At 36.9% G+C, this 14913-nt stretch overlaps 1 protein-coding gene across 3 annotated transcripts in view; it reads left to right on the top strand.

The window, feature by feature from the left end:
• Positions 1-108: 108 nt before the first annotated feature.
• Positions 109-14913, top strand: part of ASB7 (ankyrin repeat and SOCS box containing 7) — a 42740-nt gene continuing 27935 nt past the window's right edge. Inside the window, exons 1-4 of one of the 3 annotated variants that reach the window (XM_012764576.3) lie at positions 109-700; positions 881-979; positions 6355-6482; positions 8364-8625. In XM_012764576.3, the coding sequence (XP_012620030.1) occupies positions 8415-8625 (211 nt within the window). In that variant the 5' untranslated portion in view covers positions 109-700; positions 881-979; positions 6355-6482; positions 8364-8414. The remainder of the gene's footprint in view (positions 701-880; positions 980-6354; positions 6483-8363; positions 8626-14913) is intronic. The other 2 variants (XM_012764575.3, XM_012764577.3) reach the window with 2 other exon arrangements.

Raw genomic sequence — 14913 nt, forward strand, 5'->3', positions numbered from 1 at the left:
GAGTGAGACCAATCGGAGACGAGTTCCAGCCACGATCGGCACGCCTCCTCTAATTGTCGCGAATGCAGAGGCAGCTTTACGGCAGGCAGGGGGTGGGGGGTGCCGGGGGTAAGGAGGAGAGAAGGAAGCAACCAGCCAACCAAGTCGCCCCCATCTCCCACCCCCACCCACCCCGGACCTGGTTTACGGCTCCAGGCTCAGGCTCCACTGCGGTCGCTGATTGGTTGCTGAAGGCTTGGTCCCATCCCAGTGACCCCAAAGTGCTGGAGGGAGGGGGCGGGGGTGGCCCAGTGCAAAGTGCATCCCGCAAGCCCCCAGTCCGGAGACCCCATTGCTGGCACTTCGGACCCTGTATGACCTGGGACCTAGCTGTCCCGAAACCTCCTGGGTCCCTCCGTAGCTGGAAGCCTCTGGCCCGGAACGCGGCAGCCCCCTGCTTCGAGCCCCTGGACCGGGACTGCCCCCCCCACCCGAGCCGGGACTTCCTCCCTGCACCCCTGCCCGGAGGCTGCCCGGCGGCCGGGGCCGCCACCTCCCGCCTGCTCGGCTGTCTGGATGCTCTCTGTGCTGGGGCCGTGAGGCACCGAGGAGGATCAGGAACACCCGGGTCCGGCCCTGTCTGGGGTGTTTTTTCAATGGAGAAGTTGGTGAGTGTGGAGGAGGCTGAAAGGAGGAAGAGAAACAACAGCTGAGGAGACAGGTAAAGTCAGTTACCTTCCCCTAGGGGAAGGGGGCAGGCTGAGAGGGTAGGAGGGAAGAGAATCTCTGCTCCTTCACTGCCTGCTCTAGCCACTTCTCCAGCCCCTTTTATAGCTCCCCCTTCTCTGAGCCCCCTCCTCGCCCCTGAGGCACTACACCACTCACTGGTTTCTGTTTCTAGGTTTGGGCTGGCAGGAGGAGACAGAAAAGCTGGAAGGGGTCTTCCCACCTACCAGAGAAGCAGCAGACACAGTGCCTCTGACCAGCATCCTCTATAAAGGTAATAAGCCAGGCCTCCCCTCCCCCATTGTTTATTCTTGGCCCCTACCTCATTAAGCAGTGCTTTATTTTAAGGGTTGTTGCCTGGGAATGCACCCTTTCCTAGCCCCTAGTTTCCTAGCGAAACAAAAACATTGCCCATGCCTGATCCTTAACATTTTAATAACTTCTCTACCCCAGAAATATATTTCCCCCTTTTCTCTCTGTACAGTGTGATTCTGTGTTTTGCATTATCTTTCAGTACACTGTGCCATTTATTCTGCTCTGAGGCCTTGAGACCTTTTTTGTAGCTCCCTCGCCTTCCTTACTCTCATAGGAATTCCTCAATTCCTTGTTAATTGCTTGTTAATTCTGAATGACTTTGCTTTTTAATTAAACCACAGTTTAATGTTTCCCCCCTTACTCTTTCTCATCACCTTTCCTCTACCTGCATCAGAAAACCTTGAGTTACCTACCTGACAGTGGTTTGGTGGGGAAAGATAAATTAATGGTTTGACATTTATGAATTTCAGAAAATAAATTGATTTTATTTCCTAGTAAGAAGTGGATGTGTGTACCTTAATAGTGTGCATGGCATGAAGGCAATGTTAGCCCCCCTTAAACACTTACATATAATTAACTCTTTTGGTGTGTGTATGGGTGAAGAGAGAGAGAGAGAGAGTGGAGTAATATGGATGGGCTCTGAAACTTATAAAGATGTAAATAATAATTGTTACACCTCAGATTTTATAGAAGAACTTTTAAAAATTTACACAATATCTTGTTAACAATTATTTGAGTCTTAAGAATTTAAATACAAAGGAACCTTTTGGTATGTTTAGATAGCTGGGGCTTAATTTTGGTATTCTTCATAGATAAGATTTCTCATTTCAAAACCTTTACAGAGAATTTGCTAGATTGAAATTTAAGCATCTTATTCATGGGTCACATTTCTGCTGCTATATTTTGTTGCTGCCTCTGAAAATGCACTAAAGGTAAGTTTAGGAGATTAATGTACTTCGTAAAGAAGGGATATGAACATAGAAAGTATACAAGAGTTAAATCCAAAATTACTCAAATCAATGACTTTTCTAACATTTCATAGCAAGAGTATAAAATGATTTGTTAATCTCAGTTATTTTAATATCTCAGATTATTTATGGCATTTTTGGTACAAAGCAGTATTTAAAGTACCAGAAGTTAAGATTTTTGATTTACTCTGTTCCACTGGACTTTCTGTGTTCCACAAAAAGAAATCTTTACTGATTATATTATCAAAAGATAGCTAAAGATGCTTTAAAGGGGATTGGAGAGTTTACATATTCTTGAGATGAGACCTAGATCTGAATGCCAAAGGGAGAGAGTCTACTGAATGGGATTTAGAATCACTATCTATCAATTATTGTTCCATGGTGAAAATTTAGGGTGGCCTTTGTATTCATATATAGGGAATCAAGGTAATTGACTACTTCATTTCAGTAAAATTTATGCAGAAATCTATAAAGTTAAAGGCTAATATTTATTATTTAAGTGTGGAATTCACCAGAGAGATCCCTAATGATTACTTTGGAGCTTTTTAAAAAAATGCTAAAATATTTGAAGTGTGTTTTAAAGTTCAAAATAAAGCACTATGTATTTTCTATTCAAGTCTCTTGGTCAAATATTTTTTCTGCTTTAGATTTGACCCCTAGGATGTTTTTGTTTTTGAGGGGTGTTTTCATGTGAGATGATAAGGGAAGGGATCTGTGGCTAGTCAAGCATGTAAGGTAAATAGGGGCCACTGCTTTCTCCTGGTTCCCAGCCAGTTCATTCTCATTGTTTAAATAGTATTTCATGAATCCTCTCATCTTTTCATGGTTCTTCTAAGTTTAGGGAATATATAGAAATTGTCAGGATCTGTTAATGTTTCTAATATTAGCACGATTTGAGAGTATTTGGTTTAGGTTATGCCAAATATTTAAAATATTTAATTTAGGTATTTATTTACCAAGATGGAATTCACCTTGTGGCCTAATGGTTAAAATTCTGTGTTTTCACCCCTGTAGCCTGGGTTCAATTCCTGGTCAGGAAGTGAGACTCTCTCAGTTCAATATTTACCAGCATGGCCAGTTAGGTAGTTCATATTTTTCAACCTCTCAGTTAACTTTGTGTTAATTCTATTGCCAGTCATGTGGTTTTGGGAAAAAAATCTGATTTATTTGGTAACTAAATACAGATTCTCGCATAGAATAATTGATTGTACTTGAAGGTATTCAATGATGCATCTTTGTATGTTATGGCCACTGCTTATATTCCTTACACCACTTATTTAATATTATGAGACACTTAGTATCTATTTTGCTCACATTTAACTTTGGTAACATAGAAGTATGCATCATTCCTAAAAAGTCTAAAATCAGATACAATTTATATTAGCATATTTAATACCTGACTTTCAACCTTTCATTTCATTCTCAACTGAATGCACTCATTAAGTAGAATCAGTCTCCTTACTTGCAAACTTTCTAGGCACTGGTACCAAGCTGCTAAGATGATATTGGCAGACATGACTTTATAAGATAATATTGATAAGACCTTATCATTTGTAATACTTGTGATTTAAGCTTTGAGTTGGGTCTGGATAAGTGAATCCTAAAATTTTCTCTATTCCCTCATATATACGTCATGAAAATTATTGGTTTTTCTGTTTAAACCTATGTGAGTCATAGATAAGTTGTTCATGATAATAAATCCTTATGTTGTACAGAGGCAGTAATTTGGAGGAAATACAGATACTCTTATTTGTTTTGGAACATAAACACTATGCTATGTTGTGTGACACTGAAATAACAATTCTATTTTATTTTGGGTTCCAGGCTCTTATACAAGTAGAGCTCGTCAGCATGCATTTCAGCCATTTTATACATTTTTGGTTGGGCTTTGTAGTATTTCTGCATCCATCTTCCCTCTTAAGTTTTGTGAACCATTAGTAGATTTTTTTTCTCAGAGCCAGTGTCCTTGGAGTTGATTTTATTTCCTTACCAGCATGTATCTTTGTTTACTTTGCAAAGAAATGCTCATTTCTTTTTTTGAGTAGCAAACCAATATCGTTTAATCAACAAATGTGTGGACTTCTAGTGAAAATAATGTGTAAAAAGCCATTAATATCTAATCATTTACACCAAAGGAAATTGAGGAAATGTGCTCAAATTTGGTGAAGGTTATGTGATTTTGGACAGGTCTTAAACATCTTGTTTTATGTTTATTCTTCACTCAATTTTATCAGTATAGACTTTTTCTTCTATGTGAAGCAAGAAGTTTTGGTTTAACGAAATGAAGTTCACTGGGCATCTATATGGAAATTGGGTGGTAATGTATTTTAATTTCTAAATTTGTGGTTTCTAATATGGCCAATAGAAGAAAATCTTGGAAGCTTCAATTGTTTTGATTATTTTCTTTTAATCCCCACATAGAGCGGAAAAGAAAGTCTTCCTTGTTTGTATGCTTTTTGCTTTTTTCTGACTGTTAAAACTAGAATGGAATTTCTACAGATTGCATGCTCAGAGTATCAGTAGTTCCTGAGCCCACAAGTTATCATTAAATTAAGACAACTTACATTGAATATATGTTATTTAGAAAATTACCTCCTTTGATATATTCCTTTATTTTATAGGGTCATTTCCACTTCTCTAGAGAGGCAGGGGGTGCTGAGGACACAGTTAAAAGTAAGGTGCCCAGTGAAGTTAATTCTTAAAATATAAAAGTAGCTCATGTGAAAAATGATCACATAATGTTCATTTGTGGAAATGCATGAAACTCATAATTGAGACATTGATTTGAATTTTTTAAATAAACTTTAATATAGTTTAAGATTTATAGAAAAATTATGAAGATAGCATAGAGTTCCCATAGAACTCCAAACCCAATTTTTTCTGTTAACATCTTACATTAACATATATGTTTATCACCTCCTTGAGAAGGAAGTATCTACACAAATTATTTGGAATTCTGAACAAAAGATTTGTTTCTCCCCCCTTTATTCAATCCATTATTCATATTAATAAGGACTTAATTGATATTTATTTTATACTTTGGGTTATAATCCAGTACTACTTTTAAGTATTTTGTTGCTCAGATTGTTCCATCTTTGGCCATTGAGAGCTCTTTCAGTTGTCTCCTGTGTGCCTTTGACATACCCACCCCATCGTATTTTTCTTTAAGCATTTCCCTCCTTTCTAGCACTATAAGATGCTCTAGGCTCATCTTGTGTATTTCCTACCTCAGTCTTACAATCCACCGTTTCTGTAATTTCTGTTCTGCATGTTTTACAGCTTGCCTTTTAGAAGTTTGGATCATGTCTACTTCATTTATTTAGAAATAATAGGTAGAGTTTTAAATCAAATTTTATTTCCAAGTGCAAATTGGCAAAGTCTTTGCTTTCCTTGAAGAAGTTTGACAAGGAAAAATGAGATGTGAAAAGAAGGAAAAGTAGAAGTGGACTATGCTAATTTGGATTGGTTAAAAATTTTGGTGTGCAGTCACCAGTACCCACAACTTTTTAATACAGCAGCATGTCAGTTTGCCAGGTGGCCTAATCTTTCCTTGTCTGAAGTTTTAAGAGATGGAGGGGTTAGCATACCTGCTACCAGGGGATAAGGTGGTAGTTCTCCCAATACATAATTACTATAGTGATTCTCATGTGATGTGCGGAAGTCACCTTGCGTGTGTCCTTAACCCTTATGGAATTTACAGAGCTAGGATTTAATTGACATGCAGAAAGATCCCTTTTCTGTTAGTTGTAGCGTGTTTTCAGAATTCATTTGGGGAAGCCAGCAAGAGCGTTGTTAATGTTTTATCTAGTTTGGTGTATACACAAAGGAATAACAATTTCAAAATGATTGACCTGATGCCTTTAGGGCATATGAAGAACCAGCATTTAAAGACACAGTCTTTTAGTAGTCATAGATTAAGTTGTGACCCTGGCCACCTGCTATATTGAATGCACACATATTCTCATTTTAGTCCTATTTAGAAAGAGTGGGTGACTAGTGGTGTCAGTTAAAAAGTAATTCAAGTTAAGCTAGTCTGATAGTATATTCTCAGTAGAGGAAAAAGAAGAATCTATACTTGCATCCAGATTCCAAATGTGTGATTTGTTATTTTCTTTATATACTCTTTTTCAAAAAACTGCATTTGGGGAGAAAAAATCTTGAAACTAAATCGTATTTATTAGAGAAGAACATATATAACTTGAGACCATTTTCTCTAAGAATTGACCTGAGTTCTTCCTCTGCTCTATAGATTTGTTGTAAAAGTACTAAAATTTAAGTGCTCAAGTTCACCAAAGGGTAGACTGCAGGCAGCTATGATTCTTTATTATTTTAAGGAATTTCCCTATGACTATTATTTTGCTTTTAGGTTAAGAAGCCTTTTTTGCTCCGGAGTCTGGGTGCACTCTGAGCCCCCTCCCCCACGATGCTGTATGTGCACAATGGTTATTAGGCAATCCACATATCAGGAGAAGGAGCACTCTTCCATAAGGTAAGGTGAGTCAGGGTCACAACAGGGTTGTCTGTGTTGTTTAGGGGAAAACTTAATTTAGCTTTTACTTTTCTCTTTTAAATTAGCTAATGTACACTAAGTATGCCACTCACTAAAACAAAATCTAGGTTTGTTTTGATCTTTCAGCAATCTTTTTCTTGCATGGTAGACCTCATGTAAGTGCCAACATCATCATTTCATTAAAAAAAAATGTTCAAGGTGATTGTGAGCATATAGTAATAGTTTTCATTAATTTCTTCTGATGGTTTTCAACATTTTCTCTTATAACACTGAGAACAAGCAAAAGTCTATTCTGAAAGGATTCTCATCTTAAAATTTCTAAGACAAGAGACAATTTTAGTGAAGTAGTTAAGTGAAAAGATAAGAGGGAGTCTTGTTTATTAAAAAAGAAAATTGTTAAGAAAGCTCTTATTTCTCAGTTTTCTCTGAGGAAATAGCTATTGGTACTAGTGGCTTGATATTTTTAAACCATAACACTTAGTGATACTTATGGGTATGTAATGACACCATTTTCTATGTATAAAACAACATAGGATGTTTATATTCTTAAGCTGTGATTATTTGACCTAAGTTAGGTTCAAGTTTACCATTGTACAATCTATTACAAGTAGTTTTGCAAGATAAATTATTATTGATAGCAAGATTATCCTGAGATGTCCAACCTACATATGAGAACAAAATGTCTTTAAAGGGCTTTATCACAATTGTTTCTTATTTTTAGAAATAGGAGCTACTAATTAAGAGATGAATCTAATCTATTCCTTCAAATTAGCCCAGTTGGAATGGCTTTCTAGAATGTCATTAGTTTAGGTTTCTGTATGTATTTAAAAACTGAAAAACATAATGAAAATTTTTTGTATACATATAAGGTGCGACTTTTCACCTTGGACTTTTCCTATTTGTATGTGAATCTCATTTTATACTGAGTTTTAGTACACACTTCTTTTGTGACCTATTAGAGACCATGGAATCCACTGTACTACTTTTCCTTTAAAATATTTTATCATGGGGTTAATCACCACATTGTTTGGATTCATAGAGTTTTAAAATACATTGTATGATCTTGCTACTTTGAATATTTAGAGACTAAAGCTTGTAGAAAACAGAAATTAGAAAAATGTTGAAGAGGATGTCACAAAAAAAAAGAGGAATAGTAAAATGTTCATCAGTTAACAAAGTGGGGAGGATAGAAAGAGAAACAGTAATAAACAAAAGGAAGGTAAATATAATTCAAACATTCTACTCTAATTTACTTAACCTGGCCCATTTTTTTCTCCCTCCAACCTTCCACACTTGGGGCTAAAAATAAAATATTATTAAAATACTTAGGTAACCAGCCTAAAGATTTTTTTAAAACTCCTTTTCATAATTGTTTGTATTCTTCATAGTATATTGCTTGTCCATTTTATAGCTGTATTTACTAACTCTGATTTGTGATGGAACTTTTGAATGGTATGTAACTTAAAGCTACTCTGTGGTGCATCAAGTAAATCAGAAGTCCTAAGTCAGGTATTAATCTGATTCCTCTGACATCTCCCATCCTGTAGCTGCCCAACATCACCTCCCATTTTACCTAAAATAATGTTATGTTCATAGGTTGTTTGCATTGAGTTTTCAAGAGGCTGCAGAAGAAATTTTCTGTTTCAGAAGTTTAGAAGTTTATGCCTTGCTTGCCTTTAGTAATCATTTATAAAATCTTAGGGAAATTACTGAAAGTTTTGGTCTTAACTATATGTTAACTACTAGTGGCAGCTGTCATTAATAAGGTTTACTGATTTAGCAGATGGAAAATTCTGTGATATTTAATAGACACAGTATCAGGAGTCCAGTATTCTAAATTTCATATATTCTACTTTCCCTTAAAGGCTGATCCCTGTGACCTAATGAATCCTTTGTAAAAAGTGGACTCAGCTAGGATGTTACACCACCATTGTCGAAGGAACCCTGAACTCCAGGAAGAGTTGCAGATTCAGGCTGCAGTAGCTGCCGGGGATGTTCACACAGTACGAAAGATGTTAGAACAAGGCTATTCTCCGAATGGCCGAGATGCTAATGGCTGGACCCTGCTACATTTCTCTGCAGCAAGAGGAAAGGAAAGATGTGTTCGGGTATTTCTAGAACACGGAGGTGAGTTTACTAGAAGGAAACCTTTTTTCCCAAGAAGAAACTTAAAATGAAATTATATTTAGTTTAAAATGTATTGTGTATAATTTTAAGTGCTTCTCTTTTGTTAATACTCAACATCTTACTTTCTCCTTTGTGAAGGTATTATAATTATACTGAGTTTTATTCAGATTGTTTAAAATCCAGATTGTTTAAAAGGTCAGTTTTGTGAATGGGACTTTTTCCTCTTACAGCTGTAGTTTCTGTACAGCCAGGTTTTCCTAGGTTATTTCAACTAAGCAACACTTCTAGGGGCTGTCTAGTTGCTATTGTTTCTGAGCAGAAGTGGCTGAGGTACCTGCAATAGAGAATTGCACAAGTTTCCCCTCTTGATAATTGCTCAAGCAGATAGACCTAGTACAGTCCTTTAAACATCATGGCCCCAATGATACCCTATCTTTTGAATTTACTTCTTATTATTTTGGATGCTTTCTTTTATTATCATCGTTTTACAGCACTTGCCTTTTCCAGGTGTATATAGTTTGTAGGTATCCTACAAGATGATTGGTTCTCAGAATTCTAAATTTGTTTAAATGTATGCAATTGGGGACCACGTTTGACATTTTATGTTTTTGTTTTGGAAAATTGTCCATTTCCATAAGGTTTTTAAGCTAATAATTATCCTAAATTAATTACTGGTTCCTTCAGTTGAATTTCAGCTTAATTTTCCTAAAGATGGATTATATATATCTTATCATTTATATCCATATTGCCTCTGTAAATTACAGTGGTAAACAACTTGGTTGGGGCTCAGGTTACATATGTGCCATTCTAGGGCCTGAATTGCTCATTGGCAGTGATTTAGTTTCCTTCCTAAGGTGTACTTTGTTAGAAAACTAGCCAAACTTACTTGTATTCTGAAGTGCAGAAAAATGCTGGAAATCCCACAGTTCTCGTGAGGGTCATATGAATTACGTGAATATTTGATTATGAAGGCTATCCGTGTGAACTAATTGCAAGATGATGCTTACCCGGAAACTAGGAGTAGTCACATGTCCCTGGGGCACTGAAATGGGAATTATATGCCTGAAATCGGTGACTATTAACAGGACCAGAAATTTGCTGGCCTGTGCCTGCTTTGTAGCTATCTTCCACATCATTTCAACTTACAACTTGAAAACCCCAGTTATGAAATTAATGAAGGGGCAATGTAAGCAGAAAGCCAGTAGAAAGATCTGAAAAAACTATAAAGTGGGTATAGGATCAGAACACTTAAAATTCTAGCAGCACTTAGTAAAATGAAGACCAAGATCAGAGCTCACATGTTATTCCACCTAGTCCTATTAATTTCCACTTCCACCAGCCTCACTGTTAAAAAAATTAACTAAAAAAAGTTGCATTATTCAGATTAATACATAAATGTTGTCTCCTTAAAACAAATCTTCAAGTAAATTACAAATACAGCCAGTCCTTTTGACCACCCCAGTCCTTGTCTGCCTACCACTGCCTGGAAGTAACCATGGGTGTGAATTTGGTTTGATGCTTATCCTTCTAGAGCATTTCCTAATAATATGACATGTACTCATAGAAATTATGTTATATTGTGTTGTGTGTGGTTTTAGAACATAAATGATACACTGTGTAATTCTGCAACTTTTGTTTTTTATTCAACTATATGACTTAAAGTTTTTTTAGTATACTGGGTCTGCAAACTTTTTCTGTAAAAGACCAGAGAGTAAATATTTTAGGCTTTGTGGTCCATACTGTCTCCATTGTAACTACTCAACTCTGCTGTTATAGCATGAAAGCAGCCATAGATGATAGTATGTAAAGTAATAGGTGTGTCTGTGTTCCAGTAAAACTTTATTTATCAAAACCAATGGTGGGAAAAAAGAAAAAGGAAAAAACCAATAAGGACTAGATTTGACAATAGTTTTTGAATCCTATTCTCTCCTTGTCCATATATCAGGCCCTGTGCAGCATAGCATTTTGGACAATGATGGACTGCATTTGCAATGGTAGTCCTATAAGATTATAATAACATTTTTACTGTACCTTTTTTATATTGAGATATGTTTAGATACACAAATATTTACCATTGTGTACAATTGCCTACTGTATTCAGTACAGCATTGCTTATAAGCTTGTAGCTTTGGAGCAATAGGCATACAGCTTAGATGTGTAGTACCATCTAGGCTGTGTAAGTACATTCTATGATGTTTGCACAATGATGAAATCTAATGACATATTTCTCAGAACAAATCCCCATTATTACGTAACACACACCTATGTGTATATATATATATTTTTAATTGCTTTATTGAGCTATATTTCACATACCATACAAGTCACACATTTAAAGCGTACAATTCAGTGGCTTCTGATATATTTATAAAGTTAGACATGCATCACCACAATCAATTTTAGAACATTTTCACTGCCCCCAAAGAAACCTTTACTAGTTCTATATTAATACATACAGATTTACTTTGTTCTTTTCAACTGCTGAATATAGTATAAGTATGGATATACTATGATTTGTTTAACAATTCTCTTTCATTGAGAATGGCTGAAATTTCCTCAGCAGTGTATTTTATTTTTTGACAGGGTAATGCTTCCATACATTTAAGAACCACATTAAAGCTACTATAGACTGATCAATGAGGGGGAAATACCTTGTTTTTAGCTCCAGTCCCTTAGTCTTCTTCCCAGGGGCTGTCACTTTTACTGTTTCTTTTGTACCCTGCAGAGATAGTCTGTACATATAGGCATAAATATTTTTCCATCCTCTGCCTTCTAGCCTGCTTCCCTTTTTTAAATGTTCTGTTCTGCATCTTGCTTTTTTTCACATAACAGTGAGCTTGGTTCCTTGTCAGTATATGACTTTATTTCGAATTCCATTGTATAGATGTCATTTATTGACATGTATCTTCTATTGTTGGACATTTTGTTTCCATTTTTCTGCTACTGAAACAGTATTACAGAGAATGTCCTTGACAGATCTTATTACATATTTAAGAGTTTATCTCTTGAATAATTCCTAGAAATACAATTGCCAAGTCAAAAATTTTTGATGGATTATTGGCAGATTATCTTCTAAAGAGACTGTAATTGTTCCTGTCCTTACTGACAGGTGGGGCAGTGCCTATTCCTCGCCTTTGCCGTAGCGTATTACCAGATGGTTTGCTCTCCGCTGTGTGATACGCTTGCCTCTTTTATTTATTCTTTTTGTCAAAAGTAACAAAATACAGCAAGATTGGACTTTTTTGTCTGTCTTCCTAACTTGTAGGAATTGTTTATATGTTCTCCTTTGTTAGTTACAAGTTGCAATGATCTTCTCCCAGTTTGTAGTTTTTTTCACATTCTTGATGTTATTTTTGTTTGGGGGCAGAAATCTACATTTTAATATAGGTGAATTATATTTTTCTTTTACATTATGGTTTGTACCTTTTATGTCTTGTATAGGAAATACATCATACTGCAAGGTCATTATTTGCCTTTGTTTTCTTCCAAAAGGTTTGGCATTTAGGTCTTTAATCTATCCAGAATTGGTTTTTGTATATAATATGAAGTGGTTGTGTATAGTTTCACTTTTTTCCTCATAAAGATAGCCTAAAGCACCCCTTCTTCCTCATTGCTGTGCACTGCCAGGTCAGATATAAAGTTTTCATGTATATGTGGCTCCATTTCTGAGTTCTTCTTTAAAATAAAAATAAACATTTTGGAGAAGCCCTTCCTTTGTTCTTATATAGCATCTTCTGCCTGCTCCCTTTTCCCTAATAGAATAAGAAATTCAGAGAATAGTTTTCTTAGCACATTTTGAACCAGTTTGGAAAAATTAATAGGAGAGGAATCCCCCTGCTCCTCTCTTCCACGGCCACATGTGGTACTTTAGGCATGTTCTGTATTTAGTCTAGTCCTGGCTTCTGATCTCCACACCAGTGTAGCCAACTGTCTATTCAGCTTCTCCACTTGCATGGCCCATAGATATCGCCAGCACAGCACAAGCCACCAGAGTGTTGATTCTCAGTAAATGTTGCCACAGCCTATGATTGCTATGCCACAAATCTAGAAACCATCCTTGACACCTTCTTCCTCACCTCCAATACGACCAATTGCCATGTCCTGTTGATTGTGCCTCCTAAATAGTTGTCATATCTCTTCACTTCTTTTCACTGGACACATTACCCCATTCTTGGGCACAGAAACAACATGCCCAACATCGTACATCACCAGAACTATTGCAATGGTCTCTTTTATCCCTGTATCCACTATTGCCCCCTCCCAACCAGTATCCAAATAATGTGATTTGTTAAAAATGGCATTAAAACTATTTCCTTTTAAAAATCTGTCAGTGGTTTCCCATTTCTCTTAGGATGACATTCAAAATCTTAAATGTGATCCATGTGGCCCTGCAATGTCTGGCTCCTCTTATCTTTCCAGCTGCAGCTTTGAGTTGCAGCCCCTCTGCATTCTTTGGCTGGGGGGCCTTCCTGCCTAGGTCACTCTTATTCTCACTCTACCCCTGGCCCTTGTGTCTTGCTTATGCCTACTTCTCTCTTAAATCTCACTTATGCTTTCTCAGGGAAACCTCTTACCTTATCTAGACAAGGTCAAATGGGATCCTTATTTATATCCCTGTTATATGATACTATTGTCCCTCTGTGATACTATTTCTCTGTTATATGATATTATTGTTCCCTGTATCTTTTTACTGTAGCACTTATCATAAGCATAATGAATTACTTTATAGTTTTCTATTTAATGTCTATATCTCCAGTTAGTCTGAAGCTTCATGAGGGTATAATCCATATTTTTTTTGTTTCCAATAAGAAAGAAAGTTAGTTATCTAAGATATTTATTCCAAAGCCTTACAGAGACAAGAGTGATCTTTTATCCAAAAAAAAAAAATTGATTGAACATGAGCCAGCCTTATGGTGGGATTAGAAAGTTGCCTGAATCATCATACCTGCTATTTTCAAAACCACGTGCTTCCTTGAAGAGCTTGTCAACTTTCAGTCAGATTGGCACCTCCTGTTAACAAGCTTATTTTGTGGTAGACAGTGAGCCAAAATGAAGTCACAGATCCAAATAGGGGAAAGTGAGTGAAATAACTCAGAAGAAATAAGGATTCATTTTCTTTCTCTATCCTCCAATCTCCTTACTCTCTTTCCCTCTCATCCTGCTCTGTGTTTGTGTATGTATGTGTATATGAGAGAGACAGAGAGAGAAAATTCATATAGATACTTAGACGAGGTGGCCAGTTGATCCTATATGAATTATTTATCCAGCAAATATTTATTGAGCACCTAGCGTATGCCAAGCTCTGGGCCATGCACTGAGATACAGACATGAGCAAGAATGGGGCTAATCCTCTGGCATTTCATTACCTAGAGGATGGAAAAATATATAACCAACATTTATTGAGCATTTAATGTGTGCCAAATTCCTCATAACAATTCTATGAAGATAATAATACGTATGTTTACATTAAAAAAACTGAGCCACAGTAGAGTAAGTAATGGCCCAAGGTCATTCACCTCATAAATAGTGGAGTGGAAGTTCAAACCATCATATCTGTAATTCAGTATTGCCTGTAAGAAAACAAGGCAGTATCAACAGAATGGTCAAATGCCATGTGTGATAAGGTCCTCACTATCTATTGGGGTGAGGTGGGGAAGTGGGAAGGAAGACTTCCTAGAGAAAGTAGGCTGGAGTGGAGATCTTGATAAGTGATGCAGGATGAAGGCCTAGAAAGATGGAGGTATGGAATTATTCCAGACCCAGGGGACACACTAAGTGTGAAGGATTAAAGGAGAGAGGGAGCATGTTTGGCTTGTGGAACTGAAAAAAATTCGGTATGATTGGGACATATTCAGTAATTTATTCTAGGGATGTTGGTGAGCCATCAAGGCACTTGACAGAGAGGAATGGGAGAAGCAGATGTGTGCTTTAGAAAGTTCACTGGTTACAGTATGTGAATGTATCAGGAGGGCCCAAGCCCCAAGGTAAGAAGAGCAGGTGGAATATGAAGTGGAAGTGAATGAAATCAGGAATAGCTGAGGTTTTTAGCCTGAGGATGAGCCTAGAAAAGAGTTGCCACTGATTGAAATGGTGACAATTAGGAGAGGAACAGGGGAAAGAGCTAGCTAGACATTGTTTTAAAAATGGGCCATACACGTCTAATGCCAGCCACTCACCAACTAGAAATTGTTGTATGTCAAGTATTTTAATGGGTCAGATTTAACTGATGTCAAGTCCATATGCCTGCCCAGTAAAACCACTGATGAATGATCGTACAGAGCTAGCCAA

This window comes from Microcebus murinus, chromosome 7 (genome assembly GCF_040939455.1).
Source record: "Microcebus murinus isolate Inina chromosome 7, M.murinus_Inina_mat1.0, whole genome shotgun sequence".
NCBI lineage: Eukaryota > Metazoa > Chordata > Mammalia > Primates > Cheirogaleidae > Microcebus > Microcebus murinus.